We start from the raw sequence: 26,516 nt of genomic DNA on the forward strand, positions 1-26,516 counted from the left end.
GAACATCTAAAAGAATGTTTATTGACTAAAACTAAAATCTAAACATTGGCCCAGTAATTCAACTTCAAGGCATTCATCCTAGCCATACGGTAGCATGTCTGAAGGAACTTAGACATTAATTATAGCAGCAATGTTTCTTTGTTTTTTAACAAAATCTCAATTGTTCAATTTTACCAATGAAGACTTGTTGGGAATCAGATGCTGGGGCGAAAGCCTGCTATCTCAGAGAGGCAGAGAAAACACGCAGCTGGTCTTCCACCTCAGTTGACATCTCTTATGCCCCTCCTCAAACAGAATGTCCCTCCCTCTATTTCCTGTTCATGTCTCCCTGATTCCTTCTTAATCTATGTTTTTTTTCTTTATAATGCTACATTCACTTCTGTCAACTGGTTGCTTGTTCTACCCCTTGACCCATAGTTGACTTTATTTAATCCTGTTTACAATATTCAATAGTATAATATTGGATTAAAGGTGTGTGCTAAGGCTGAGCCACACCACAACTCAAAACAGGTTATTCCAGTTAATAACAATCTCAGAGGTCAAGCCGGGCAGTGGTGGCGCACGCCTTTAATCCCAGCACTTGGGAGGCAGAGGCAGGTGGATTTCTGAGTTCGAGGCCAGCCAGGGCTACACAGAGAAACCTTGTCTCGAAAAACCAAAAAAAAACCTCAAAGGTTACAGTATGATCAAATATCCTGCAACAGCAATGCAGTAACAGAAGCCCAGAAACCACATATATACGCAGTAGTATCAGTAAAGGACTAAATAATTAACTGCATACAGTTACAAACTAAGTAATTAGCCACATAGTTACATACTAAATTAAGTAGTCAAGAAGACTTTCATATACAAAAATAAAACAGTGTTTAGGAGTATGTTCGGTTAAAAATAGCCAGGCAGGAGTTATTAAAGTTATTTAAAATTTTTTGTGATAAAACCAAAGAGAGCTTAACCAGAGGCAGCAGGATGTTAAGTGATTTTGTTCATCACAGCACTAAATGTTACTCCCTACAAAATGTTTAGCAGCCCTTATCTAAAAAAGGAAGACAGCCATTCAAAATGCTGTTTTTTTGAGCATAAGGGGATGTCGGAGAACTGGGTGTTCTCTTTCTCTCCTTTCAGATTTTGGCTATATCCCTCTTTTTCTTTTTCTGTAGGATATAGGATTACCCAGGCAGGACCTTAAGTCCTAAACTCAAAAGATCTTTCTGCTTCAGCCTTGAGTACCTAAAGACTAGTGGTGGGAGCCGTCGTGCCCCGTTTTTCATCTTTTTGAGACAGGGTCCTATATAGTACAGGCTGGTTTCCAACTTCCAAGTAGTCAAGGATGCCTTTGAACTACTGATCCTCCTGACTCCATCTCCAGAGTACTGGGATTTTTCGTAAATATTTCACCAAGGGAATTAACGGACAAGACTATTTAGAAAGGGAAAAGCTAGCTTATTTCAGCTCTTCCTGTTCATTTTATTCACTCTCCTCCTGTGTAAGGGCAGACCTATTAAAAGGCTCTGGAAAACCTGTTGCTCTTGTTTCTGTCATTGGAGGCCACCTCCCAGTGAGGGAGTGGCGAGAGGCCTGGGCTGACGCTCTCTTTTAAAAGCGCAGCCTACCCACACAGGCTCGTCCCCGCTTTTTTCTTCCCTTGGCCTCTTTCCAACCCTCCCCCCCGTCTTTATTTTCTTCCTGTCTTGGCTCATTCACTGGCAGCAGAAAATCAGTAGATCTCTGGCGGCGAGGGACTGTCTCCTAGTCCGTCGAAGCTCGGGACTGCAGTTAAGAATCGGTGTGGTCTGGCTCTTTCCGCCACAAAGCCAGCAACCTGGGTGGAAGGGCAGGTCGGAACGCTCGGCGACAGCAGAAGCGCGACACTTTGCTCTTCAAAGCTTTTCGGCAAGGCTGCTGGCGAGGCCACAGTGCCGCGCAGGCGCCGACCTCCCCTTCCGGTGGCTGAAATTCCCAGAAGGCCTTGCAGTGTCCTAGGGCCGCGGAAGCCACGCTCCAGCTCGCAGGCGTCGGAGGGCTCAGCGCTACGCCGCGCTGCATTATGGAACACAGAGTTTAATAGAAAGCTCGGCAGGGAACACATTCCAGACCAAGCTTGCGTTTACATTGCCTCGGGGGCGGGGCAAGGAAGAGCCGATCAAGATTTCGTCATAAAACCGCGACCCGGCAGGCGGCGCCATCTTCGAACTTGGACTTCCGGAAGGACTTTGGCGCGGGTGAGTGTACCGCAACGGGGTGTGCGGGGGACCCAGAATTACTCCTCCCATTCTTTTGCCGTAGCGCTAAAGCAATGGAAACCAATTCCCGATTCTTCTCTTATCCCCGCGCAAGGCAGCGCGCCTCCTAGCCTTTGCGCTTCTCCCGAAAACCGTCGAGCTCTCACCCCCGTACCCACTGGGGCCACTGAGCATCCCCCATCTCTGCCAGCCGGTCTTACCTTCTTCCCCGACTCGGTGTATGTAGCGCGTTAAACTGGGTCCAGGCTTCCGGGCTGCTTACGTTGAACTCGTTACGTTGGGCCTTTGGACTCGGGTGAACCTGCTGTTGTCCTCAGGCTTAGGGAATTCAGGGCTCCCCTGCTGCTCGAAAGCTGCCCCCACGGTCAGGATTGAGGAATGGCAGGTGGTGGTGTCTCTACTGATTGCAGTCCGTCCTCTTGTGCTCATTCCCTCATACTGTGTCTCAGCCTTTTCCTCCAAGTGGCTCTAACCCCGGGGGTTGTGCCCCGCGCGCTGCAACCCCATTGGCGCAGCCAAGGGCCAGTTATGTTTCCTTGTCTGGTCCTTTTATCCCGCGGCAAGTTGGCCGTCTTTTGGACAAGACAGAGATGGCGACTTCACCCCCACAGGAGGTAATTCACTTTTCTGGATAGGTTTAGGATATAACCAGATCTTTTTCCCCTTGGTGGCATATTGTTACATAAATTTAAATTAACCTTTGCTAACGTTACCTTTTACCGTTATCAGCTGTAGTGCCATGTTCTTAGTAGTTTAAGGTGTTCTACTTTTCAAAGTTACACTCTTTAGTTTTTAGCAGTATCAACTGAAAACGTGAATTGCAGGTTTCTGTGCAAATAACATGTTCGTTTTTGTACCAGTAAAATTATCTGATATATCACCATTTGCATGATAGGAATACTTTGGGAACCAGTGTATTAAACAGTGTATGTGAAGTGATCCCATGTTTAAGATGTAGTATTATTTAATTGTTCTTTTGCCAGAGTAGTCAGGTTAGCAGCCTGAAGCAGCAAGGAAATCAGACAGTTTGGGATGTAAAAACTCTAATGAGAATTTACTGAACATTTCTTCCTTTACTGTTTAATTTGTATTGTAAGATCCTAAATAGAAATTCTACCACTCACTGCTACTGCCTTTCACAAGAAGTGATTCTTGAAAAGGATTTTTTTGGTATGTTGAGTCACTCGGTTTAAAAAACAGTTATATGTTAATTCATGCATGGAGTTCAAATACTGTAGTAAACCATGTAGGCAAGATCTTAGGAACTTCCAAAGAAGATAGAGTTTGTCTTACTGCAGTCTGAATATTGTTCTGTTGTTATTATTTGTTTTGCAAGGCCACTTTCTTTGAGACAGGTTTTTATTCCTGGTTGGTCTGGAATTTCAGATCCTTCAGCTTCAGCTCCTAAGGGCTGAGATGAGATTGCAAGCATTCACTATCATGGCCAACTGAAACCTTTAAAATTTGAAGTTAGACTCTGTTTCATAGCTACAGTTACCATAGCTACTTAATTTAATGTTCTACTGTTGTAAATGATGCCAGTCTTTGATATTACAGTTTCTCTATTAGAAAGTCTACCTAACTACCTACCTCCCTCCTTCCCTCCCTCTCTTTGTTCCTTCCTGTACTGGAGATTGACTCCAGGACTTTGGGAAATGCTAAGCAAGTGTTCTACCCCTGAGCTATTTCTCTAGCTCATAGATAAGAAAAAATTTAAACTTGATCCAGGATGTCATGCTGCTGCCTTTACAGGAATGATTTCTCAACTTAGGAAGGCTTTCTCAAGGCTGTAATTCTTTTCTGATTTCAAGTATCTGTGAGAACTTAGAAGCAGGTCTAGTGCCTTTCTTCTGTAGGTGACTCATCCCAACCGTGCTGAGATGAGCATAGTTGTTCCCTTTTGAAATTTAGTGTTTTCATTCAGATCCTTTTCGCTGTAATAATTGTTTATTGATTTATTTCTTTTTTGTATGATAAGCCATTTCTTTATTTAACATTTATGGGTGCTTTGCCTGCATGTATTGATTGTATGCATGTGCACCTTTTATGTGCCTGGTGCTCTCAGAGCTCAGAAGGCATCAGATCCTTTGGAATTGTAGTTGTGGTTGATTGTGAGCTTACCACATCGGTGTTGGGAACTAAACTCAGGTCTTCTCAAGAGCATCAAGTGCTCCTAACTGTGGAGCTATCTCTGCAGCACCCCAGTAGATGTTCTTGATTTATAAATTGAGGTCTTCCTTATTTCAGTATTTTGGAGGGAGTTTGAGAGGAGACAGGATCTTACTGTATCCCTGCTGGCCTGGAAGTCTCCATATTCCTGCCTGTGATACTCTGCACTGCTGGGATTACAGGTGTGCTGTAATACCTCTCTTCTTTTAAATTTTTTGTTTTGTTTGAAACATGGTCTCAATTATGTAGCTCTGGCTTGTCTAGTAATCCTGATCATGTGGCACCAGCCCCAACATCTCCTAACTTTTTTTTTCTCTTAAACATTGAGCTTGCGCTCTTTCTCTCTCTCTCTCTCTCCCTCCTTCCCTCCCTCCCTCCCTTGCTTCCTCCCCGCCCCCATTTTCATTTTTTAATTTGTGAGGTGGGGTGGGTGGGGCTCTTGTGTTTTCCAGGCTGCTCTTAAACTCCTGCCCTAGGCATACCTCCCAAGTCATCACACTTGTCTTCTTTCTTAAAACATAAATTTCTTGCCGGGCAGTGGTAGCACACGCCTTTAATCCCAGCACTTGGGAGGCAGAGGCAGGCGGATTTCTGAGTTTGGGGCCAGCCTGTTCTACAGAGTGAGTTCCAGGACAGCCAGGGCTACACGGAGAAGCCCTGTCTCAAAAAAACAAAAAAACAAAACAAAAAAAGAACCCATAAATTTCTTAAATCAGGGATGGTGGCGCATATCCCTGCGAGACAGCCCAGAGAGACAGCCAAATTCTTGTCAAGTCAAAGCCAGCCCAGGCAACATAGTTTGAATCTGCCTTAAAAACAACAGAGTCCATCAATCTACTACTTGTTAGCTATCGTCTTTCCTTCTCTTCTGTCACTAATGTCATGTTTATCATGTCCTTTTTATAGGTAACTCTTCAGTCTGTGGCTTTTCTCAGCCTGTCTTTGATCTTTGTTGAGCGGTATAGTTTTATTTAATGCGCTCTTTATCCTCTGTGGACTTTGGTTTTTACTTGACTCCTTTTCTTGCAGCAACTTCCGGTTTACTCAGGCCCCCTGCCATTGTTTCTTTTGTTTCCTAGATCCTGTAGTGTTTGTGTTTGCTGAAAACTTTCTTCTGTTTTCTGGACTAGTTCTTTTGAAAGGTACTTTTTAACTTTGTTTTCCCCTCCTGTTCTGTCTGTGCATAATTCTCACATTGGTTTCTTTTTTGCTTATTAAGGGATACAGGTCTTCTATTTACCGAAGAACAGTGACATCATATACAGTATCTTTAGCATATGAGGCTGCATTGTATTCTCATCAGTTGAGTTAGAAGGTTCATTGCTGTCATTTGTAATCTAACTATAGATACAAGAAAGGTAGGGACTCTAACTTACAAATTTCATTTAGTGTTTATATGAGCACACCTTTCCATTGAGGCTGGTGAATTCTTTAACTTTTAGTTATGTCTCAACCTATGGAGGGGTCCCACCTGGGATTTGAACTATTTCTTCCCCTTTGTCAAAGGCAAACAGGGTGTTCTGACCCAAAACTGGACCCTTACAGAGTTGTATTTACTCAAACTTGCCAATCTCCTTGGTCTGTGATTATATATCTGATATTTCTGGAATCATAAAGATTGAAGATACTTTAGGCCATTATTTGGTTTAAGAAAGTTCTCTTAATGTGATAGGATGATCTTTAATTGTATTGGGCATCCACTGTCCCCAATTCAAATGTAACATTGATGGCTAGGTTCCAAAAACCCTTATTCTTGTTTTGTTTGTTTCTTTTTCTTTTTCTTTTTTTTTTTTTAAGGCACGATCTCATGAGGCCAAGGCTAGCCTTGAACTCCTGCCTCCACCTTTCAAGTGCTGGGATTTCAAAGTACTCTTCCCTACCTAGCTCAGTACAGCTCTTATTCTTAAGGAAATCTGTTCCTCTACTAATATTCACAGAAATGGATGTCATGTCTGGGTATCCTACTTTAGTTTGGTCTGTTTTATAGCATCTGGGAACTCTTCATGTTTAATAGTTAAGAGTCTTGACATATTATACCCCAAGCTGGCTCCAAATTTTTGGGCTCAAATTATCCTTTTGGGGGCTGGGGAGATGGCTCAGTGGTTAAGAGCACTGACTACTTCCGGAGGTCCTGAGTTCAATTCCCAGCAACCACATGGTGGCTCACAACCATCTGTAATGGGATCTAGTGCCCTCTTCTGGTGTGTCTAAGGATAGCTACAGTGTACTCATATACATTAAATAAATAAATAAATATTTTTTAAAAATTATCTTTTTGGTTCAGTTTCCATAGTTGCTGGGACTTGGTACAATACCTTCACACCTGCTTGGCCTCTGTCATTTAGTCTGTTTTATTAGGAAGTTATGATTCTTCCCCAGAGGTGCATACTTTTTGTCTCCTTTTCCATTGTGGTAGGGGATCTGAATATGATTTATTTCATTTATATATTGACTTCCATATATTTACAACATATAAGAGGTATAAATAACGTTCATAAAGCATGTAGTATTTTGTTTGGCATGTAGTAAACAGTTAATGATAGTTTATTATCGCCGGGCAGTGGTGGCGCATGCCTTTAATCCCAGCACTTGGGAGGCAGAGGCAGGCAGATTTCTGAGTTCGAGGACAGCCTGGTCTACAGAGTGAGTTCCAGGACAGCCAGAGCTACACAGAGAAACCCTGTCTTGAAAAACCAAAAAAAATAAAAAAATAGTTAATGGTAGTTTATTATCTGTTTACTTACTGTTTATTTACTACATGAGAATGTAAAATCTCAAGAACTTAGTATCTTGCCTGTTTTTGTTTTCTTTTCTAAAACAGGGGCTTGAGTGTACCCCAGCCTGGTTTCAAACTCACAGCATCTCCTGCCTCAGCTTCCCAGAAGCTGGGATTACAGGTGTATACCACCGTGCCTAGCTCCTTTTTGTCTTAATTGTCATTTACTAGGTCCTAGAGCAGTGCTTAACATAGTACTTTGTGGGTTGAGGGTGCTTATTTGGTTCTTGAGGAGGGCACACATGTGGCCAACCGTGTAGAGGTCAGAATGCAACTGTAGAGGTTGTTTTTCTCCTTACACATGCCATGTGGAGCAGGGGGATTGAATTCAAGTCATCAGGCTTGGCAGCAAGCATCCTAACCTACTGGGCCATCTTACCACACCAGTAGTTACTTGAATGAATGAATGAATGAATGATCAGAATGCTTGAGTTTCTGGTTGTGAGATGATGGGGGGAAAAGAGAAAAATCAGAACCTCTACAAGTAGCCTCTCTGTTACACTCATTGCTGTATCTCTGTATGCAGGGCAGCCATTTTGGGGGGTGCAGATGGATGCCTGCGGGGTCGGCTATGTTGCCCTGGGGGAGGCCGACCCCGTGGGGAGCATGATTGTGGTAGACTCTCCTGGACAAGAAGAACTAAGCCAGCTGGATGTCAAGGCCTCCTCAGAATCGTCCAGTGTAGAGGCTTCCATCGAGATGTCACTACCTCCTCCTTTGCCTGGATTCGAGGATTCTTCTGACAAGAGGAGGCTTCCTCCAGATCAGGAAAGCCTCACCAGGTTGGAACAGCAAGGTATGTGCCTTGCTCTCACTCTTTTTGCTTAGCTTAAAACCGTAGTGTGGATTCAGCCCACAGGTTCTTAAGAACTTGGGTGCAGTATACTGTACTCCAAAGCACTTGAGCTCTGATCCCATCTCACAGACCATATTCTTCTCTACAGATCTTTCTTCAGAGATGTCAAAGGTCTCAAACCCTAGGGCCTCAAAGCCATCCGGGAGGAGAGGTGGTAGGACACCAAGGGGCGCTAAAAGGCCTCAGCAACGTAAACCTCCATCCACCCCTCTGGTTCCTGGTCTCTTAGATCAGTCCAACCCTCTGTCCACCCCCATGCCTAAGAAACGAAGTCAAAAGTCCAAGGGAGACCTGCTACTATTGAAGTTGTCCAAAGGCCTAGATCAGCCAGAGTCTCCACATCCAAAGAGGCCCCCCGAGGACTTTGAGACCCCTTCTGGGGAACGACCCCGCCGAAGGGCTGCCCAAGTGTAAGGATTGTGGGGCACAGCCTGGTAGAGGGGTGGTGGTGGAGGTGGGGAGGTGGGGCAGATGTTGGAGAGATGGGAAGATTGGTGAGGTATCAGGTAAGTAGGGGTGGTATCTGGGTTCTGGGTGGGGGTAACCCTTTGGCTCGTAAGATCCACTTTTGTGGTATGTGTTGCTAACTTTTTGTATCTAAGTGATTTCTTTCTGTACTTCATACTCCATCACATTTTTGTTTGTTTTGTTTTTGTTTTGAGACAGGGTGTCGCTGCCCAACCCAGGTTGGCCTCGAACTTGCGATCCTCCCACCTCAGCCTCCCGAGTGCTGGGATTGCAGGCGTGCGCCACCACACCTGGCTCTCCATCACATTTTTCACAGACTTCCCCCAGGTCTTCATTGCTTTTACCACTCAATTTATTTCAGTGTTTATGTGCCTTGCCTTCTTTCCCTTGCCCTTTATGTTCTATGTGGTAGAGTAAAGAGTGCATTGGCCTAGCATTAGAAAGCCTATCATATTCCTTGGTGTCTGGCTTGCCTGTGCCAAGTCATTTAATTTTCCTGGATTTCTATTTCTGCATTTATTGGAGGGAAGGGGAAACTAGTAGCTGCTTCACAGCATTACTGAGATCCATAAAGCAATAATAAAGTCTATAAATGTGGGCTCTGTTTAGTGCTTGTGAGGATGGCTCTGACTCCACCCTATCCCACAGGGCACTTCTGTACCTTCAGGAACTAGCTGAAGAACTCTCCACAGCCCTGCCCACACCACTGACTGCTCCCAAGAGTCCCAAGGTGAGCAGCCCCACAAAGCCGAAGAAGACCCGGCAAGCCGCCTCTCAGGGTGAAGAAGATGGAAGTGCTCGGGATGAAGACTTTGTTCTCCAGGTTGAGGGTGAAGATGAGGAAGAAAGTGAGGCCCCAAGTGAGAATTCATCTGATCCTGAGCCCGTTGCACCCCGAAGCACCCCACGAGGACCTGCTGCAGGGGTAACTTGAATCAACAACAAAAAGATGGGAAAATGGGGGTTTTAGCATTCTGAGTACTCATGGCTAGCGTTTGACTTCATGGCTAGCCAAAAATAGTAACAAAAAAGGGGAAAAAACTTCAAAAATTTAAGGTATTGGATATTGGAGAGCCTATATGGAAAAGAATGTAGTGAATAGACTGTTCACTCAAATATTCTCCACTGAAAACCACATGTGTGAACAAAGAGCCTGCTTCTCCAAGCTTTCAGTGTACTGAATGTGATAAAGTGACTTAAACATGGGGGAGGGGAACTAACTGCTCAGATTTCACAGAGGAATGACACTTGAGCTGGGCCTCAGGGCAGGTACAGGTTTCTAGGGGTGGTGGTTCCCCAGAAGGTGAATGCAGCAGGAGATAGGGTCTGGGATAATCTAGGGAGATTGATAGAGAAGACGAAAGGACTTAAGTTGATAGGTGCCGACACGTGCCACATTTATTTATTTTTGACTGTGATAAGTATATGTAACATAAACACTTAAAAATGAGCAATTCTGTGTCTTTAAAAGTGTCTGTTTAGTTCAGACTAATCTCAAACTCCGTCCTCCTGCCTCAGTTTTCTTAGTCCTAGCATTACAGGGCTGGATGCCACACTCAGCTTAAACAGGAAGTTTGTTGGGTAGGTACTCGAGGGTCCATACATATGAGTACTTGGCTGTGTATATATGTCAAGCAGGTGGCTGGCCATGTTTGCTAAAGTGTGGAAGCTAGAGGTAGACCTTGAATGTCTCCCTCTGTTCTTCTCCACTGTATTGTTTTCACATTAGGGAGTCTCTTTCCTCCCTAAATGCTGGGCTAAGAGGCATACTTGGATTTTCTTCCTTCTTTTTTTTTTTTTTTTTTTTTTTTTTTTTTTTGGTTTTTCGAGACAGGGTTTCTCTGTGTAGACCAGGCTGGCCTCGAACTCAGAAATCTGCCTGCCTCTGCCGCCCAAGTGCTGGGATTAAAGGCGTGCGCCACCACTGCCCGGCTCACTCTTCCTTTCTCTCTCTCTCTTTCTTTCTTTCTTTCTTTCTTTCTTTCTTTCTCTCTTTTGCTTTTTGTTTTGTTTTTGATTTTTGTTTTTCAAGATAGGTTTTCTCTGGTAAATCTCACAGAGATCTGCCTGTCTCTGCCTCCTTTAGTCCTTAATATGGCTCTGTAGGCCTATAACTTGTAAAAAAAAAAAAAAGTTGTGACCAAGCCAAGTTTATAATGATGTGAGCTTTATAATTGGGCTTAAAAGTGGTAGCCATCGCTGGGACATGGATGAGATTCCAGGACTGTGTATATAAAAATACACTCCTGACCTGACCTGTCAGAGGAGGCAGGCTCTATAAAGGAGTACTGGAGGAGGGAGGAAGAGGTAACACTGTCCCACAGGGCACGAGTCTGAGGACATGCAGGAGAGTGCTCTGAACCAAGTGTTGTGGGGCCTGGAGAAAGTCATCCAGAGAGTGTTTGAGTAGATGAGTAACTGGAGCACAGATCTACTGAGATGCTGATAGATGGGTAGTTGTAGGATGTGTAATGCCAAGGAAAATGGAGACACTGAGAAAGAAAGCTATCTTCTGGGACTTTCTCCAACCTAGAATGTTCTTCTCTTAATATTTTCTTTACTTTGATGCTTAGAAACAGAAACCACACTGCCGGGGCATGGCTCCCAATGGCTTACCCAATTACATCATGGCTCCTGTTTGGAAGTGCCTCCACCTCACCAAGGACCTGTGAGATTTGGGAACAAAGACTGAGGGTTGGGGGGAGGGGGGTATAGGACCATCTAGAAAGAGAGAAGCCCTTGCTTATGTGTGGACTGTGGTGGTGGCATTCATTACTAAGGGACAGTGTTAAAAAGGCACAATCTCTTGGGCTCTTAATTCTTGACCACATTTCAAGTGCTGGTAGCTACTTGAAATAAACCACAAATCATTGCTACCCTCATAGAAAATGGTCTTAGACAGTGCTATTGTAGAGTTTCTCTCCTTTTCCATTGATGATGCTTCTGTTTCTCTAGCCGGGAACAGCAGCATTCATTCTGGGAGTTTGCTGAATGGATTCCAGTAGCCTGGAAGTGGCAGTTGTTATCTGAACTGTAAGTTGAATTGACATCTCTGAAGCTGTATTACCTTCTTTTGCTGTGATAAAAATGCCCTGGTGTGGTAAAAGCAATTTAAGGAGAAAGCATTTCTTTTGTCTCACAGGTCAAGACTCCAGTCCTTCATGGTGAGGCAGGACCTTGAGAAAGCTAGTTACACTTTATTTACAGTTAGGAAGGAGAGAAGAGTGGATGCTTTACTCAGCTAGCTTTAGCTTTATGTAGTCTGAGACCCAAGCCCATGGAATGGTGCTACCCACATTTAGGGTGAATAGTTCTATTTCAATGAACTGAATAAAGAAAATGCTCACAAACATGCTCAGAGACCAGCCTAATCTAGGTAATCCTTCACAGGTGTGCCCACAGGCTTGTCTGGTGTGTGACTTAGGTCCTATCAGGTTGACAGTATTAATCACTAAGAAGACTTGAAGGAGGTGACAGACAAGTTACAAAGAATTCTAAGGTGTATAATGGGAATTCTGTGATAGCGGAACTCTTTTCAGTTCATGCTGGTTTTGCTTCCCACAGTGAAGCAGCTCCCTACCTGCCCCAGGAGGAGAAGTCTCCCCTGTTTTCTGTACAACGTGAGGGGATTCCTGAGGACGGCACAATCTACCGAATAAACAGGTAAAAGATAGCAGCTCAGCCTTTTTTTTTCCCCCTGATATTGGAAGAGAGGAAGTAGGAAACACTAATGTTGTAAAGGTCCTCTCCTGAGTGCTGATCCGTAATGCTTAGGATAAAGACCCAGCTGTAGCAAGCTAATCTTCTCTAATACAGTGGTTGGCTTTCTCTGCAAGCTGGGCCTTGGGAGGCTTGGGTAGGCCAGTTCACAAGGTGACATGCACTTAACATGCGTCTTGAAAGATTCGAGGAGGGCTGGAGAGGTGGCTCAGTGGTTAAGAGCACTGACTGCACTTCCAGAGGTCCTGAGTTCAAATCCCAGCAACCACATGGTGGCTCACAACCATCTGTAATGAGATCTGATGCCCTCTTCTGGTGTGTTTGAAGACAGCTACAGTGTATTCATATATAATAAATAAATAAATCTTAAAAAATAAAAAAAAGAAAGATTCGAGGAGTTCCTCTCTGCAGGAAGTGGGGAGATATGAGTTGTGGCAGAGTCTTCCTCCAGCCACAGACTGTCTTGATTTTCAGACCTTTGCCTAAGCCAGACAGACTTGTTCCAGTCCAACTTGTCCATTTTGTCCTAACATTTTTGTTACTCTGACTTTTCTCTAGATTTAGTTCGATCACAGCACATCCAGAGCGCTGGGATGTGTCCTTCTTCACAGGGGGACCGCTCTGGGCTCTGGACTGGTGCCCAGTGCCTGAAGGGTCAGCAGCCTCACAGTATGTGGCCCTTTTCTCCAGCCCTGACATGAATGAGACACACCCACTGAGCCAGCTTCATTCAGGCCCTGGGCTGCTGCAGCTCTGGGGTCTTGGGACATTGCAGCAAGAAAGCTGGTGAGGTGGGGCTGGGACATTGACACAGGCAGGTGGGTGAGGGAGAAACAGGGCTGGGGCAGGGCTTGCAGTGGGCTGAGAGACAAGACAAGGAAGTGGAGCTCCATTAGTCGTGGACTCTTCCTACCCACTGTCTCCCCATGTTTCTTTCTCCAGTCCTGGCAACAGGGCCCACTTTGTCTATGGGATTGCTTGTGACAGTGGTTGTATCTGGGACCTCAAGTTCTGCCCCAGTGGGGCATGGGAGCATCCAGAAACCCTTCGGAAGGTACTTCTAGTTGATTAGGCTAGCCCTGGGAGTTCTTAGGGTTGAAGGAAGGAAGGTTAGAGTGTGGTGGGTGGTGTTTTCCAGCAACCCCATGTCATGCTTTAAGGGACCAGAGCCTCAGGTTTTCTGAGAGGCACCTGAAAGCAGCAAGCCTCAGCACAGATCTGTTCTCACCCTCCAGGCTCCTCTCCTGCCTCGCCTGGGTCTCTTGGCTCTGGCCTGCTCAGATGGGAAGGTACTACTGTTCAGTCTGCCGCATCCTGAGGCCCTCCTGGCTCAGCAGCCCCCAGGCAAGTCACATAGCCTCAATGGTGGTAGCCAGAGCTCTCAGGCCAGTCTGCCTCCCATGTCTTCTAGTGTAGTCTCTAGCATGAAAGCATGTTCAGTCAAACCTTTATGATAATACTATGACTTCAGTTGGTCATTTTTGAGCTTAAACTCTCTCTTCTGCAGATTAACTGCACCCTTTCAGCATTTTACCAGTCACTTCTCGTTCTTCCATGTTCTGTGCCCTTGGAAATTGATTACAAAGAATTGCTAAGGGTTGAGGCTGACAGGTGGTACTCACCTCTATTGGATGTTTTTCCCCAGTGCTGATCTCAGGACTCCCTGAGATCTATGCCCTTGCCCATACAGTGTCTTTTAGGAAGAGTCAAGAAAGGCAGAGTCTATGTTTTTTCCCCTAACAATACTGAGTAAGAAGAAGGCATCTGGGTTTAAGCCCTAGGAGGTTTTGTGTTTGGTGGTCTAATGGCGGAATAGGTTGAGGTGGAAATAGGAAATCAGGCATGTTTAGCCCTTTGGCATTATGGTATGATGTCATCTACAAAGTTCAGTCCCAGGAACCTCACAGTTGTATTACTGAAAAAATGAAAACTCGGCTAATGTGTTGAGACATACTTTTAGCTGTTCTTAGATGCATGTGGCCTAGAGATTGGATATGCCTCACATAATTTCTTTAGAAAGTTTAGGCTGGGCAGTAGTGGCGCATGCCTTTAATCCCAGCACTTGGGAGGCAGAGGCAGGTGGATTTCTGAGTTTGAGGCCAGCCTGGTCTACAGAGTGAGTTCCAGGACAGCCAGGGCTACACAGAGAAACCCTGTCTTGAAAAACCAAAAAGAAAGAGAGAGAGAGAGAAAGGGGGGGAGTTAGTTATAGCAAATGACTAAGGAGGCAGGCAGGCAGAGTTCTGTACATTCAGGGCTATGTAAATAGAGGAGACAATGGGGCAAGTTTATATAGAAATGCAGGATCCAGTCAATAAGGGAAGAACAAGTGGAAAATGCAAAAAGAAAAAAGAAAAAAAAAGTTTTAGGTAAATGAGCAGAGTTGTAGAGATGGAGAAAGAAGAAGGTACCAGTGTGGAGGAGGCAGCAGTTCTCACAGAAGGAAAGCTAGTGTTGTAGTGTTGGGGAAGAATGTGGGAGCAGGAAGAGATAGGGTCAGAAATCTGATGGTGAGGGAGAGGATGAAGAAGTCATTGCCCAGACATGAGATCCTGGTCTCAAAGCGAGGCCTGAGTAGGAGCTCAGCCCTCTGGATGCAGGGCCTCAGCCACTTCCTGCCTTTCTTCCCTCACAGATGCTATGAAGCCTGCCATCTACAAGGTGAGTGAGCGAGGAGCCCGTTACCGTACTTGAGGCATCATCTTCCAAGAGCCTCTTTTTACAGATTCTGCAGTGAGTCTATCCCTTCTGAATGTGTCTCTTTTCTGGATTAAGAACTGATTTGAAACTGGGTGGTGGTGCACACCTTTAGTCCCAGCACTTGGGAGGCAGAAGCAGCTAGATCTCCAAGTTTGAGGTCAGCCTGGACTACAGAGTTCCAGGACCACCTGGGCGACATGGAGAAACAGAAACTCTTATCTTGAAAAAACAAAAACAAACTGATTAGAGTCTTATTTCAAACAATAAGGACTTGCTAACCCTCAAGTTAATCTCTATTGTCCTTGCAGGTCCAGTGTTTGGCAACTCTTCAGGTGGGGTCTGTGCAAGCTTCAGACCCTTCTGAGTGCGGTCAGTGCCTTAGCCTGGCTTGGATGCCTACCAGGCCTCACCACCACCTGGCTGCTGGATACTATAATGGTAAAAACAAAACAAAGACCTGTTGTTCTTTAAGCTTTACATATGCTTGGGTTTGGATGGTGCTTACTTTGCATGGCCTAAGCCCTTGAGTTCAATCCTCAGCACTATATACATTAGGCATAGTGGTACATGCCTGGAGTCTTAATACTTGGGAGGTGAAGGCAGGATGATCAGAAATTCATGGTTGCAGGTATAGCTCAGTAGTGGGGCATTTGATGCAGAATTTTGAGGTCATCCTTGAAAATAACTATTTTAGGCCAGCCTGGGCTACTTTGACTTTTCTCAAAGAAAAGTGATGGAACATAATTTAATGCAATCCTCTATGAAGATAACAGTAAATATTTGCTACCTTAAGGAAAGTCAACTCAGAATTAAGTGGTGGTGCTAGCAAGATGGCACAGCAGGTGAAGACGTCTGCCACTGAGACTGCTGATCTGAGAGTGATCCCTAATCCCACATAGGAGGGAGAGAAGCAACTCCTATAGGTGTCCTCTGACCTTCACACGCCAGCTCTGACATGCATGTACCTACACACATCACATACACACAAGATAAGTAACTATGGTTTGTTTTTTTTAATTAATAAAGTTAATTAGAGGATCTGGAGAGAGCTCAGTGGTTAAGAGTACTTGCTCTGCCAGAGGACCCACCTCAGTTAATGGCACCAGTGTCAGGCAGCCTACTCACTTGTTTTTTTGTTTTGTTTTGTTTTGTTTTTTGGTTTTTCGAGACAGGGTTTCTCTGCGTAGTCCTGGCTGTCCTGGAACTCACTCTGTAGACCAGGCTGGCCTCGAACTCAGAAATCCGCCTGCCTCTGCCTCCCAAGTGCTGGGATTAAAGGCGTGCACCACCGCCCGGCAAGCCTACTCACTTGTAACTCCAGCTCCAGGCCATCATGGGTCTTCTAGCATGTCGGGGCACACATGACATACACATTTAAAACTCTTTTCTTTTTTTTTTAAAAGCTAGGTGACCGCTGGGCAGTGGTGTCGCACACCTTTACGTACGCTTGTGTGTATGTGTATATGGTATGTTTATACGTGTGTGTGTGTGTGTGTGTGTGTGTGTGTGTGTATGGTATGTTTATACGTGTTTGTGTGTGTATGTGTATATGGTATGTTTATACGTGTGTGTGTGTATGGTATGTTTATACGTGTGTGTGTGTGTGTGTGTGTGTGGTATATTATACACACACACACATACACTTTTTTTTTAATTGCTAGATAGCTGAATAAATAGCCCAGAATGTAAAGATGCTTCTGTCAAGCATGAAAAACTGAGTTCAATCCCCAAGACCCACATGGTCAAAGGAGGGGACTAACTCTCTCAAGATGTCCTTCCCTCTACACAGGATATGGTACACACATACAAAATAAATTAATGTAGTTGTGGATGTGCGAATAGATTTGGCCCCTTGTACATTCACATGTTTGAATGCTTGGCCATAGATAATGGCATGATTAGGAGATACGGCCTTATTGGAGGAATTGCAGTCACTGTGGGTGAGCTTTGAGGTTTCCTATGCTCAAGCTCCACCCAGTGTGGAGCAGTGTCCTGGCTGCCTGTGGAAGACAGTCTTTTCCTGGCTGCCTTCAGATCAAGATGTAGAACTGTCTGCTCCACCAGCACCATGTCTGCATGCACACTGCTACACTTCCTGCCATGATGATAAGGGGCTGAGTCTCTGAAACTGTAAGCCAGCCACAATTAAAAGTTTGCCTTTATAAGAGTTGCTGTGGTCATAGTGTCTCTTCACAGCAATAAAACCCTAAGACAAGAGTTGGTACCAAGGACTGGGATATTCTTGTGATGGGCCTGACCATGCTTTTGTTTGGAGGAATGTGTATTTGGGGACTTTAAAAAGCAGTGAGATGCTTTAAGTGGTGTTTAGTGGGCCATACTAGTAGAAGCATGGAAGACAGTGGTGTTGAGGGTGATTAGAACTGTAGGAGCCTAGGTGAAGACATTTCAGAAGAAAATTTTAGTATGTGGCCTAGAGAATATTCTTTTTATATTTTGATGAAGAATGTAGTTTCTTTATTGCCCTTGTCTGAAGAGGCTAAAGTGAAGAGATTTAGATAAAGGAAATCTCAAAATAGCCTAGTATAGGCTGTCCTGCTTTTTTTTTTAAAGATATATTTATTTTTATTTATATGAATACACTGCAGCTGTTTTCAGACACATACCAGAAGAATGCATTGGATCCCATTAAAGATGGTTGTGACCCACCATGTGGTTGCTAGGAATTGAACTTGGGACCTCTAGAAGAACAGTCAGTGCTCTTAACTGCGGAGCCATCTCTCCAGGCCCTCTGTCCTGCTTTTGAAGAGCCTTTTGATCAGACATAGCAAGCTGAGAAAGGAAAAATACATGATGTATGGTTTAAAGATTAAAAGGGCACTAGGAAGTAGAATGGAGCTTTATCCTGTGTTTAAATGTTAAATGGAATTAAAAAAGTGATGACCTCAGGGCAAGATTCCACCCAGCTAAACTTATTGTTTATGCATTTGCAGTTAACAACGGATAGTTCTATCATGTTAGGCATCGCTATGACCTGGTTATTGTTTTCATTTGGACATAAATGAGATGTGATTGTGTATCTGGTTGACAAGGGATGGATTGTGAGGGCTCTTCTCGGTTCTTCACTTCACTAGATCTGGAATGAACTACAAACCAGAAATGGAGGGCACACCTATGATCCAGATCCTGACACATAGTAGTCATGCTTATCAAGGTATTGTGAAAAGGAATTACAAACAGCTTAGGTCCAGGCATGGTGGTATTTGCCTTTAATCCCAGCACTCACGAGACAGGCATGCAGATTGTCTCTTCAGGTCAAGGTCAGTCTACAGAGCAAGTTTCAGGAGAGCCAAGCTTAGGCAGTGAAGGAAATCACTGAAAACAGCTGGTAATTGAACAAGGGGTCCATGTACCAGCCCCAGCAAAGCGACAGAAATTGACAGCTTCAGCCATGTGGTTCTGGCTTTAGAGTCAAGAGTAGACGGGGTTATTGTGGGACAATTGATGCTGGTTAGCTGGAGCAAAGAAATTAGCGGTGATTAAGAAGAGACCAGCGTCACTGAAGTGAAGTCTAGGATATGTTCTCTGAGAACAAAAAGCAGCTGTGTTCCAGAGATAGAAATCATGGTGGCAGTTGGACTTGGTGATGTGTAAGAATCACCCAGGTAGCACTGGTTTTGAGAGCGAGAAGGGACCATGATGAGCGGCTTGAGTCTTGGCACTGTGAGAGGCCAGGAAAGGCTGTTGCTGAGTGTGTAGTCTAGTGGCAGTTGAAGGCCTGGGACTGAAGGGCCATGCATAGGAGCTGAGGCTTGGCACCATGAAGAGAGCCTATGAGAGGCCATTGGTGACTATTTGCAGACTAGTTGCAGTGGAAGACCCCAGTGTATTGGAAATGCCAGTACTGTGTGATTACCAGCAAGAACAGCATCAGTAGTGGAGTGGAGTCAACCAGACCCTAGAATGCTGCAGAGGGCAGAGCTGGAGAAGTGACGCAAGTCCTTTGAAGAAGCCCAGAAGATCATGTGTGGATCTCATATTGGAACAAGAGCTATGAAGTTAGCTGGGCAGTAGTGGCGCATGACTTTAATCCCAGCACTTGGGAGGCAGAGGCAGGCGGATTTCTGAGTTCGAGAACCAGCCTGGTCTACAGAGTGAGTTCCAGGACAGCCAGGGCTACACAGAGAAACCCTGTCTCGAAAAACCAAAAAAGAAAGAGCTATGAAGTTAAAGTTGTCTTGGAGACCCCAAGATGTTAGAGATGCCAGAGCCATGGGATACCTGCTGGGGAAAGCTACTAACAGAGTTGAACCAGCCAAGAGAAAGAACTGTTGTAGTCAACAAAGCTGAAAGGAGTTGGACATCTGAGATGGATATGTAGAGTTTGGAGTTTGCCCAGCTGGTTTTTGGTCTTGGCTTTGCTCCAGTATTTCCTCACTATAACATTTTATAATGGTAATCTAGATCCTGTGCTGTTGGAAGTATGTGATCTGCTTTTGTTTGTTTGTTTTTGAAGACGGTTTCTCTGTGTAGCCTGGCTGTCCTGGAACTCACTCTGTAGACCAGGCTGGCCTCAAACTCAGAAATCCGCCTGCCTCTGCCTCCCAAGTGCTGGGATTAAAGGCGTGTGCCATCACTGCCCGGCTGTGATCTGCTTTTTGATTTTGACTTTGTAGGGGATTATAGTTAAGAGATTGCATGAATCTCAGAAGAGACTTTGAACTTTGGACTTTTAAATATTGTGATAGATTACGGGTACTTTTGAAGTTGGACTAAATGCATTTAGTATGTTATAGCTAAAAGCCGTTGGAGGGCAGGGAGTGGAATGTGCTTTGAATAGGTTTGGCCCCATAGATCACGTGTTTGAATGCTTGGCCATAGGGAGTAGCACTATTAGGTGTGGCATTATTAGAGGAGGTGTGGCCTTGTTGGACGAGTATGTTACTGTGTGAGTAGACTTTGAGGTTTCCTGTACTCAGGCTCCACCCAGTGTGGAACAGTCTTGGCTGCCTTCAGATCAAGATGTAGAACTCTGAGCTCTTCCAGCACCAAGCATGACTTTGTTTGCATTTATAAGAGTTGCCTTTGCCAGGCGGGCAGTACACCTTTAATCCCAGCACTTGGGAGGCAAAAGCAGACGGATTTCTGAGTTCGAGGCCAGCCTGGTGTACAGAGTGAGTTCCAGGACGTCCAGGGCTACACAGAGAAACCCTGTCTTGAAAAACCAAGGGAAAAAAACAAAAACAAAGAGTCTCTTCATAGCAATAAAACCCTAACTAAGACAGTAATTTTGAAAGACAAAACTGATGAATACAATAGACTACTCAGCAATATAAAAGTGATGGTCTCCTGACACATAACATAGAAACAGCTAAGGTAATCACTGAAAGAAACTACCCACAGTCACAATGCCAGCTAATTACTGGTATGCTATCTAGAAAGTTGCTTGCTTCACTCAAAATAGATGCAGAGTCATAAGGAATTTTAACATTTATGGAAACATTTGAGTTCTTGTTGGTGGGGGTTATTACACTAATACAAGTAGCTAGCAAACTCATGAAATTGTGTGCTTGAAATTAATGTACTTCATATAAATGTTTCCACTATAAAATAGAGAGGAGAGAATTCTCTGATAGTAAGCACACAGGAGTTTAAAGGAACATTTATACAAACAAGATCATACTATACAAGCTGCTTAAAGGTGTAAGGGGAGCTGGAGAAATAGCTTAGTAGTTAGAGCACTGGCAGCTCTTCCAGAGGACCTGGGTTTGAGTCCCAGGATCCACATGGCAGCTCACATGGTAACTCCAGTGCTAGGGGATCCAGTGTGCTCTTAAAGGTGTTGGTAGGCCTGGTGGTGCAGGGCTATAATCTCATAGCCTAAGGAGGGAGCATCAAGTTCAAGGAATGCCCAGGATATTTAGACCGTCTCAAAACTAAAATAGAAAGGTTAGCAAGTGCTTTGTGGGTATAATCTCCCAGTTCTTCAAATAAGTATAATTTAAAGACAATTACGTTTTTTATATTTTTGGAGGGGTGATGTTCAGATTACTTGTGGAAGTTGGTTCTTTTCTTTTACCGTGTAGATAGATCCCTATGGATCTAATTCAGGTTGCCTACTTTGGTGGCAAGTGCCTTTACTACTGAGCCATTCACCAGCCCTATTTTATTGTTTCTAAGTGACGGTTTCATCTTCATAGAGCAGTAGGCTTTCTGTCCGATCAGGAAATTAGCGCCTTTTCAAACTTCCTCTATCACACTGTGTCTGTTTCCGGTTTTTCTTGGTATTTCATTGTCAGGATACATATGCCGCATCTGTCTTTTTTTTTTTTTTTTTTTTTTTGGTTTTTCGAGACAGCGTATCTCTATGTAGCCCTGGCTGTCCTGGAACTCACTCTGTAGACCAGGCTGGCCTTGAACTCAGAAATCCGCCTTCCTCTGGCTCCCACCACCGCTCGGCGCCTCATCTGTCACCTCTCCCAGGACTGGTGATTGAACTCAGTACTGGCTTATGTGAGGTAAATTACTGTGGCCTAAGTGATCTAATGACTCTCTCCCCGAAGCCCCTCTGGCCTGCTGCTGCATTATTTCCATTGTGTACCTATAAGTCACTGTGTTCTTTTTGTGTTTTTTTTTTTCTGCAAAAGATTTATAAATGCTTCCCTCACTAAGTTTTCGTATACAAGGGGTTTTAGCTACAGATATTTTCCTAGTTATTATAAGATTTTTAATGTCTCTTCTCTTTTACTTTTATCTGAATTACATTTGATCACCCTTCCTTTACCAGTCTTGTTTTGGTCATCCAGGTTGTTTTGTGTGCCCGTTTGTTGTCTTTTCCTCTGCACTTTGTTGCTTTTATTATTCTTGTTGTAGAGCAGAATTAGAGTAATGCGCCGAATAGTAATGATTTTAAGCTTTGTGAGCTATTTTGCCATCGTTGGTACTAAATTCTGCTATTTGGATGTGTAGTCAACGTTGTATAATGAGTAAGTGTGATTGTTTCAATGCACCTACTGAGGCAGGTACCCTAAGCCAAGCGTGGTGGCTTATAATTATTACCAGCACAATGGGGGCAGAGGCAGAAGGATGCCGAGTTTGAGGCCAGCTTGCATACTCAGAAGCTGTCTCAAAGGAGTATTATGCAGTGAGGGTAACTCCATCCCCATGACATAGAGTACTTGCAAAGGAGTTATGTTTTGTTTTGTTGAGATAGGGTTTCAATGTGCCCTAGGCAGATCCTCCTGCCTCAGCCCAAATGCTGAGATTATAAATATGTCCCACCATATCAGTAGATATGCACTATTTTACAATTCTTTTACCCTGAGGCCTAAGAGATGACTCAGCACTTAGGAGCATGTCCTGTCCTTGCAGAGGACTTGAATTCACTTCCAGAATCCACATGAGGGGCTCACAGCCACCTGTAATTCCTGCTCTAGGAGATCCACAGCCCTCCTCTGGCATCCGTATGTACTTACATTCACATAGACACATACTCCCACGCAGACACATAGTTACATTAAAAGAAAAAAAATCTCTTTGTTTAGCAGCCATCAGACTGCAACCTTTCAAACGTAGGTGCAGGACTCCACTACCAGTTTTTAGCTGGAGTCAGTTGTGTATTTGAGCTGAGCTGAGGGGGAGAACTCATTGTCCCACTCTTCTACTGTAGTGTGGATCTGAGAGTAGGAGACAGAGCCTGGATCTCAAAGAAGAAATGAGACCACAGAACCGAGAGCTTCCTGCTGCAGCGGTGCTCAGCGGCCCTCGTGCTAGGGCGCTCATCTGCTGACCCCAGCTGTAACATTATCTCCTTGCTACTTCTAACTAATGTTGCTACAGTTATGAGTTACAGTGTAAATACTTCTGGAGATAGAGGCTTTCCAAAGGGCAAGAACTACTGCTTTAATGTCTACATTTTCTATCTCCACTTTAGGCATGGTAGTTTTCTGGAATCTTCCCACTAACTCACCCCTCCAAAGGATACGGCTCTCTGATGGTTCCTTAAAGCTGTACCCCTTCCAGTGTTTCCTAGCCCATGACCAGGCTGTTCGTACAATTCAGTGGTGCAAAGCTAACAGGTACAGAGTAAGGGCTGTGGAGTTGGGGAACTATAGCAGGCGACTCTTTCACACAGCCTCTGATCTCATCTCTCGTTTTTTTTTTTTTGTTTGTTTGTTTGTTTGTTTTTTCAGTCATTTCCTGGTATCGGCAGGGAGTGACCGGAAAATCAAATTCTGGGATCTTCGACGACCTTATGAACCAATAAACTGTATCAAGCGCTTCTTGAGTACAGAGCTTTCCTGGCTGCTCCCGTACAATGGTGTCACAGTGGCACAAGACAACTGTTATGCCTCGTACGACAAGATGAAGATCTGAGTTCTGGGGACAGGCCCTGCGGGTTGGGGCGCAGAGCTTGTCAGATTGTGGGGAAAGGAGAGTTGAGTTTGTTGACTGAGGTATCTGCATTCTGGAAGAAACAAACAATGTTCTTAGAAGAAGGAAGGTTTATTTTATTTCTTTTTCTTTTTTAGTTACGGGCTCTGTGGAATTCATTACATTGATGCCGGTTACCTTGGTTTTAAGGCCTATTTTACAGCTCCACGAAAAGGCACTGTCTGGGTGAGCCTCTCCTTTCCCCAAGCTTCAGTTTGCAGGAAATGGTCAGTTGCTCACTGTAGTAAGTCAGGAGCAGATAGTAACACAGGACACTCTTCAGGGTACAAGGAGGAGCAGGTAGATGATAACTGTCATTAGGGACAAGAGCCTGTTTTGTATCTCTCCTCAACCTCAGACTATATAGTCATCACAGGAATTAATGAGTGGATGGGCGAAATGAATACGTCTCTTCCTATTAGAGTCTTTCAGGTTCAGACTGGCTCGGGACAGTCGCTGCAGGAGATATATCTGGGGAGCTCATTGCAGCTATTTTACCTGATATGGCATCAAACCCAATCAATGTCAAGAAACCTGCAGAAAGACGATTTGTAAGTATCTGAACATTCATCTATAGTCTTGGACCTTGCCAGCTCTTGGTAGAATACAAACTAGTGCTTGCCCCAAGCACTGATAGCAAGGACTTATGTATAATCTTCTCTACCCTATTAGAACTGAGCATGTTTCTTTAAAAATTGTTACTGTCATTACACTTATTTCATGTGTATGGGGGATTGGTGTGCACGGTTGTGTCTGGTTAGAGGGCAGCTTTGGAGAGTCAGTTCCCTCTCTCTCTACTTCAGGTCATCAGGTTACAGCCCTTGTGCCAGCCTCAGTGTGCATTTATTCTTTCTGTTCTTGAGACTTTGCCACAGTGAGCCAGTTTCCTTTCTGCTTTGTATTTAGTATTAAAATCTGTTTTGAGAGATGGCTTAGCATGTAAAGACACCAGCTGCTAAGCCTATGTGAGCTGAGTTTGTTCCCTGGGTCCCACAGGATGGAAGAAAGAATTGACTCCCTAAAGTTGTTTTTTGACCTCCACATACACCCCATGGCATGTGTGAATGCATGCAGTTATAAATAAAAAATAAAAATGTAAGATGCTAACTTTGTGATCTTCTCTTCAGCCTATATATAAAGCAGATCTGATACCATACCAGGACAGCCCCGAAGACCAAGACTACTCCTCGACTTCCTCCGAGACCCCCAACCCCCCAAAAGCGAGGACCTACACTGAAACCATCAACCACCACTACTTGCTCTTTCAAGATACAGATCTGGTAAGTTGTGACCACAAGTCATTGTGATGTTAGGAAATATAGAAAACTTAGATAACAGGAAGTCCTAAGAAATTCCACTTCTGTTTCCCAGAGTTCCTTCCACAATCTGCTTCGTAGAGAACCGATGCTTCGCATGCAAGAAGGAGAGGGACATTCTCAGCTTTGCCTGGACAGGCTGCAACTTGAAGCTATTCACAAGGTGAGAACCTTGTCTTGCATCTCTCCACCCTCCCTTTGTGTGATCAGTGAAATGAGAGGTTTAAAGGCAGCAGAGACGGCTGGAGGAAAAGCAGCCTTGATTCTCTCTCCCAGGTCATGGTATGTAGACCTCATTCATTGACTGTCTTGTATGGTCCAGTCCTCCTGATTGTGACTTTATTTGGCTGGTTGGCTTTGGGTGGTTTTGATACAGGATCAGTGGCTGTCCTGGAGCTCATCTTGTAAACTAGGTTGGCCTCAGACTCACAGAAATATACCTGCTTCTGCCTTATGAGTGCTGAAGTTAAAGGTGTGGTGATCTGTTTTTAAAGCTCATGCAGGTAGAGGTCACCCAAAGACACAAGCCCTGAGACACTTTTGGTTTTCTGTTTTCTTCACAGGTACGTTTCAGCCCAAACCTGGACTCCTACGGATGGCTGGTATCTGGGGGGCAGTCAGGGCTGGTTCGGATCCATTTTGTCCGTGGACTCACCTCCCCACTGGCCCACCGTGTACAGCTTGAAAGCCGAGCCAACTTCAATGCTATGTTCCAACCATCCTTTCCAACAGAAGGGCCTGGTTTCTCTCCAAGCAGCCATTGCCTTCTCCCCAACCCCTAGTCTGGTCCACACAGAACTCTTGGATTGAAGTCTGCCAAGAACAAATGGCCCCCATGCACAGAGCATAGGACCTGGGCCCTTCCTGGACAGTGATGGTGCCAGGCCTAAATCTTTAGGCCTTCATGCCCCAAACTCCTTAAATCCCTCTCCTTCCACAGACTTCTATGGTCACAGCTCCCTGCAGGTAGGGGGGCTCCCCCTCCACAACAATTCCTATCCCTAAAACCGTGGCTCACAAGAAACACTCAGGCCAAACCTAGGCTTGGGAGTCAGATTGCTCATATTGAGCATATTGTGAAGGAGGTGAAGCTGAGTAAAGGTACTGGGTGTTTTGAGAGCACTTGCGAGTGGGTGTTTGGAGAGTCAGTCGGAAAGGATATCTTCATGAAGGCTCCTATTTCCAGGATTTGATGTTATTGCCTTCCAATCATCATCTTTAGAATAACCAACACAGAGGCCCAGTGGTGGGGACAGTACTTTATTGGATGAAGCTGCTCATAACTTAGACTGAGGAACACCGTAAGCACCCTGCCAGTAGGAAGCAGCTCGCTCTTACTTGTTCCTGCTTATGAAATATTCCCAATCACTGACATGTGACACTACTTGAACACTCCTAGATAGTGTTTTTAAAATTTTTGGAGCTGGGTATAGTGGTGCATACCTGTAATCCCAGTACTTGGGAGGCCGAGGCAGGAGGATCACAAGTTTGCATTCAGTCTGGGCTATCTCATAAAACCAAAAAGTTTAAAAAAAAAAAAAAAAAAAGAAAAAAAGAAAAAAAAAGATCTTCCTTTATATCAAGTCAGAGTATACCTCTATTAATTTTACTAATGGGTGTTAGAAAATAGTCATTCTTCCCTGTGCTACCCTTTTCAGTACTTCATAGTAGCTATCATGTGTTTCCCAAGTCATTTTTTTCTCTAGATTAAATATCTTTAGTTATTTCAATCATTCTTTTACAAGTCATGATTTTTGATCTTTATGATATGGTCACATTGTTGACGTATTAAACATGTTTAAACTCTGTATAGAAAGTATTTAGAACCCAATAATGTATTGTTTGCTCAATTGAGTCCTCTGTGGATAGCTGCACATCAC

The 26,516-nt window shown here is 44.4% G+C and overlaps 1 protein-coding gene and 1 long non-coding RNA gene across 4 annotated transcripts; one reads left to right on the forward strand and one right to left on the reverse strand.

Annotated features, from left to right (window-relative positions):
• LOC114634169 lies at positions 1 to 2,697 on the reverse strand. Its single transcript, XR_003713283.1, has 2 exons — positions 2,441 to 2,697; positions 1 to 2,037 (listed from the first exon to the last, which is right to left on the reverse strand). It is a non-coding gene; the product is annotated as an uncharacterized LOC114634169 (long non-coding RNA).
• On the forward strand, positions 1,980 to 25,673 carry Gtf3c2 (general transcription factor IIIC subunit 2). Of its 3 annotated transcripts, XM_028782828.1 has the most exons (20): positions 1,980 to 2,219; positions 5,489 to 5,551; positions 7,712 to 7,981; positions 8,130 to 8,451; positions 9,158 to 9,434; positions 11,083 to 11,177; positions 11,465 to 11,542; positions 12,074 to 12,172; positions 12,788 to 13,015; positions 13,172 to 13,283; positions 13,465 to 13,573; positions 14,865 to 14,890; positions 15,238 to 15,367; positions 22,821 to 22,965; positions 23,080 to 23,241; positions 23,419 to 23,506; positions 23,743 to 23,871; positions 24,448 to 24,600; positions 24,692 to 24,799; positions 25,200 to 25,673. In XM_028782828.1, exons 3-20 carry the CDS (start codon positions 7,735 to 7,737, stop codon positions 25,416 to 25,418), a joined length of 2,727 nt encoding a protein of 908 aa, XP_028638661.1. In that variant the 5' UTR covers positions 1,980 to 2,219; positions 5,489 to 5,551; positions 7,712 to 7,734; the 3' UTR covers positions 25,419 to 25,673. The 3 variants fall into 3 exon arrangements, with proteins under 3 accessions (XP_028638661.1, XP_028638662.1, XP_028638663.1); XM_028782829.1 differs by lacking the exon at positions 5,489 to 5,551; XM_028782830.1 differs by lacking the exons at positions 1,980 to 2,219; positions 5,489 to 5,551 and having other exon boundaries at positions 7,909 to 7,981; positions 8,130 to 8,152; positions 8,271 to 8,451.
• Positions 25,674 to 26,516: the final 843 nt, after the last annotated feature.

Source organism: Grammomys surdaster, unplaced genomic scaffold (genome assembly GCF_004785775.1).
Source record: "Grammomys surdaster isolate TR1022 unplaced genomic scaffold, NIH_TR_1.0 885, whole genome shotgun sequence".
NCBI classification, from domain to species: domain Eukaryota; kingdom Metazoa; phylum Chordata; class Mammalia; order Rodentia; family Muridae; genus Grammomys; species Grammomys surdaster.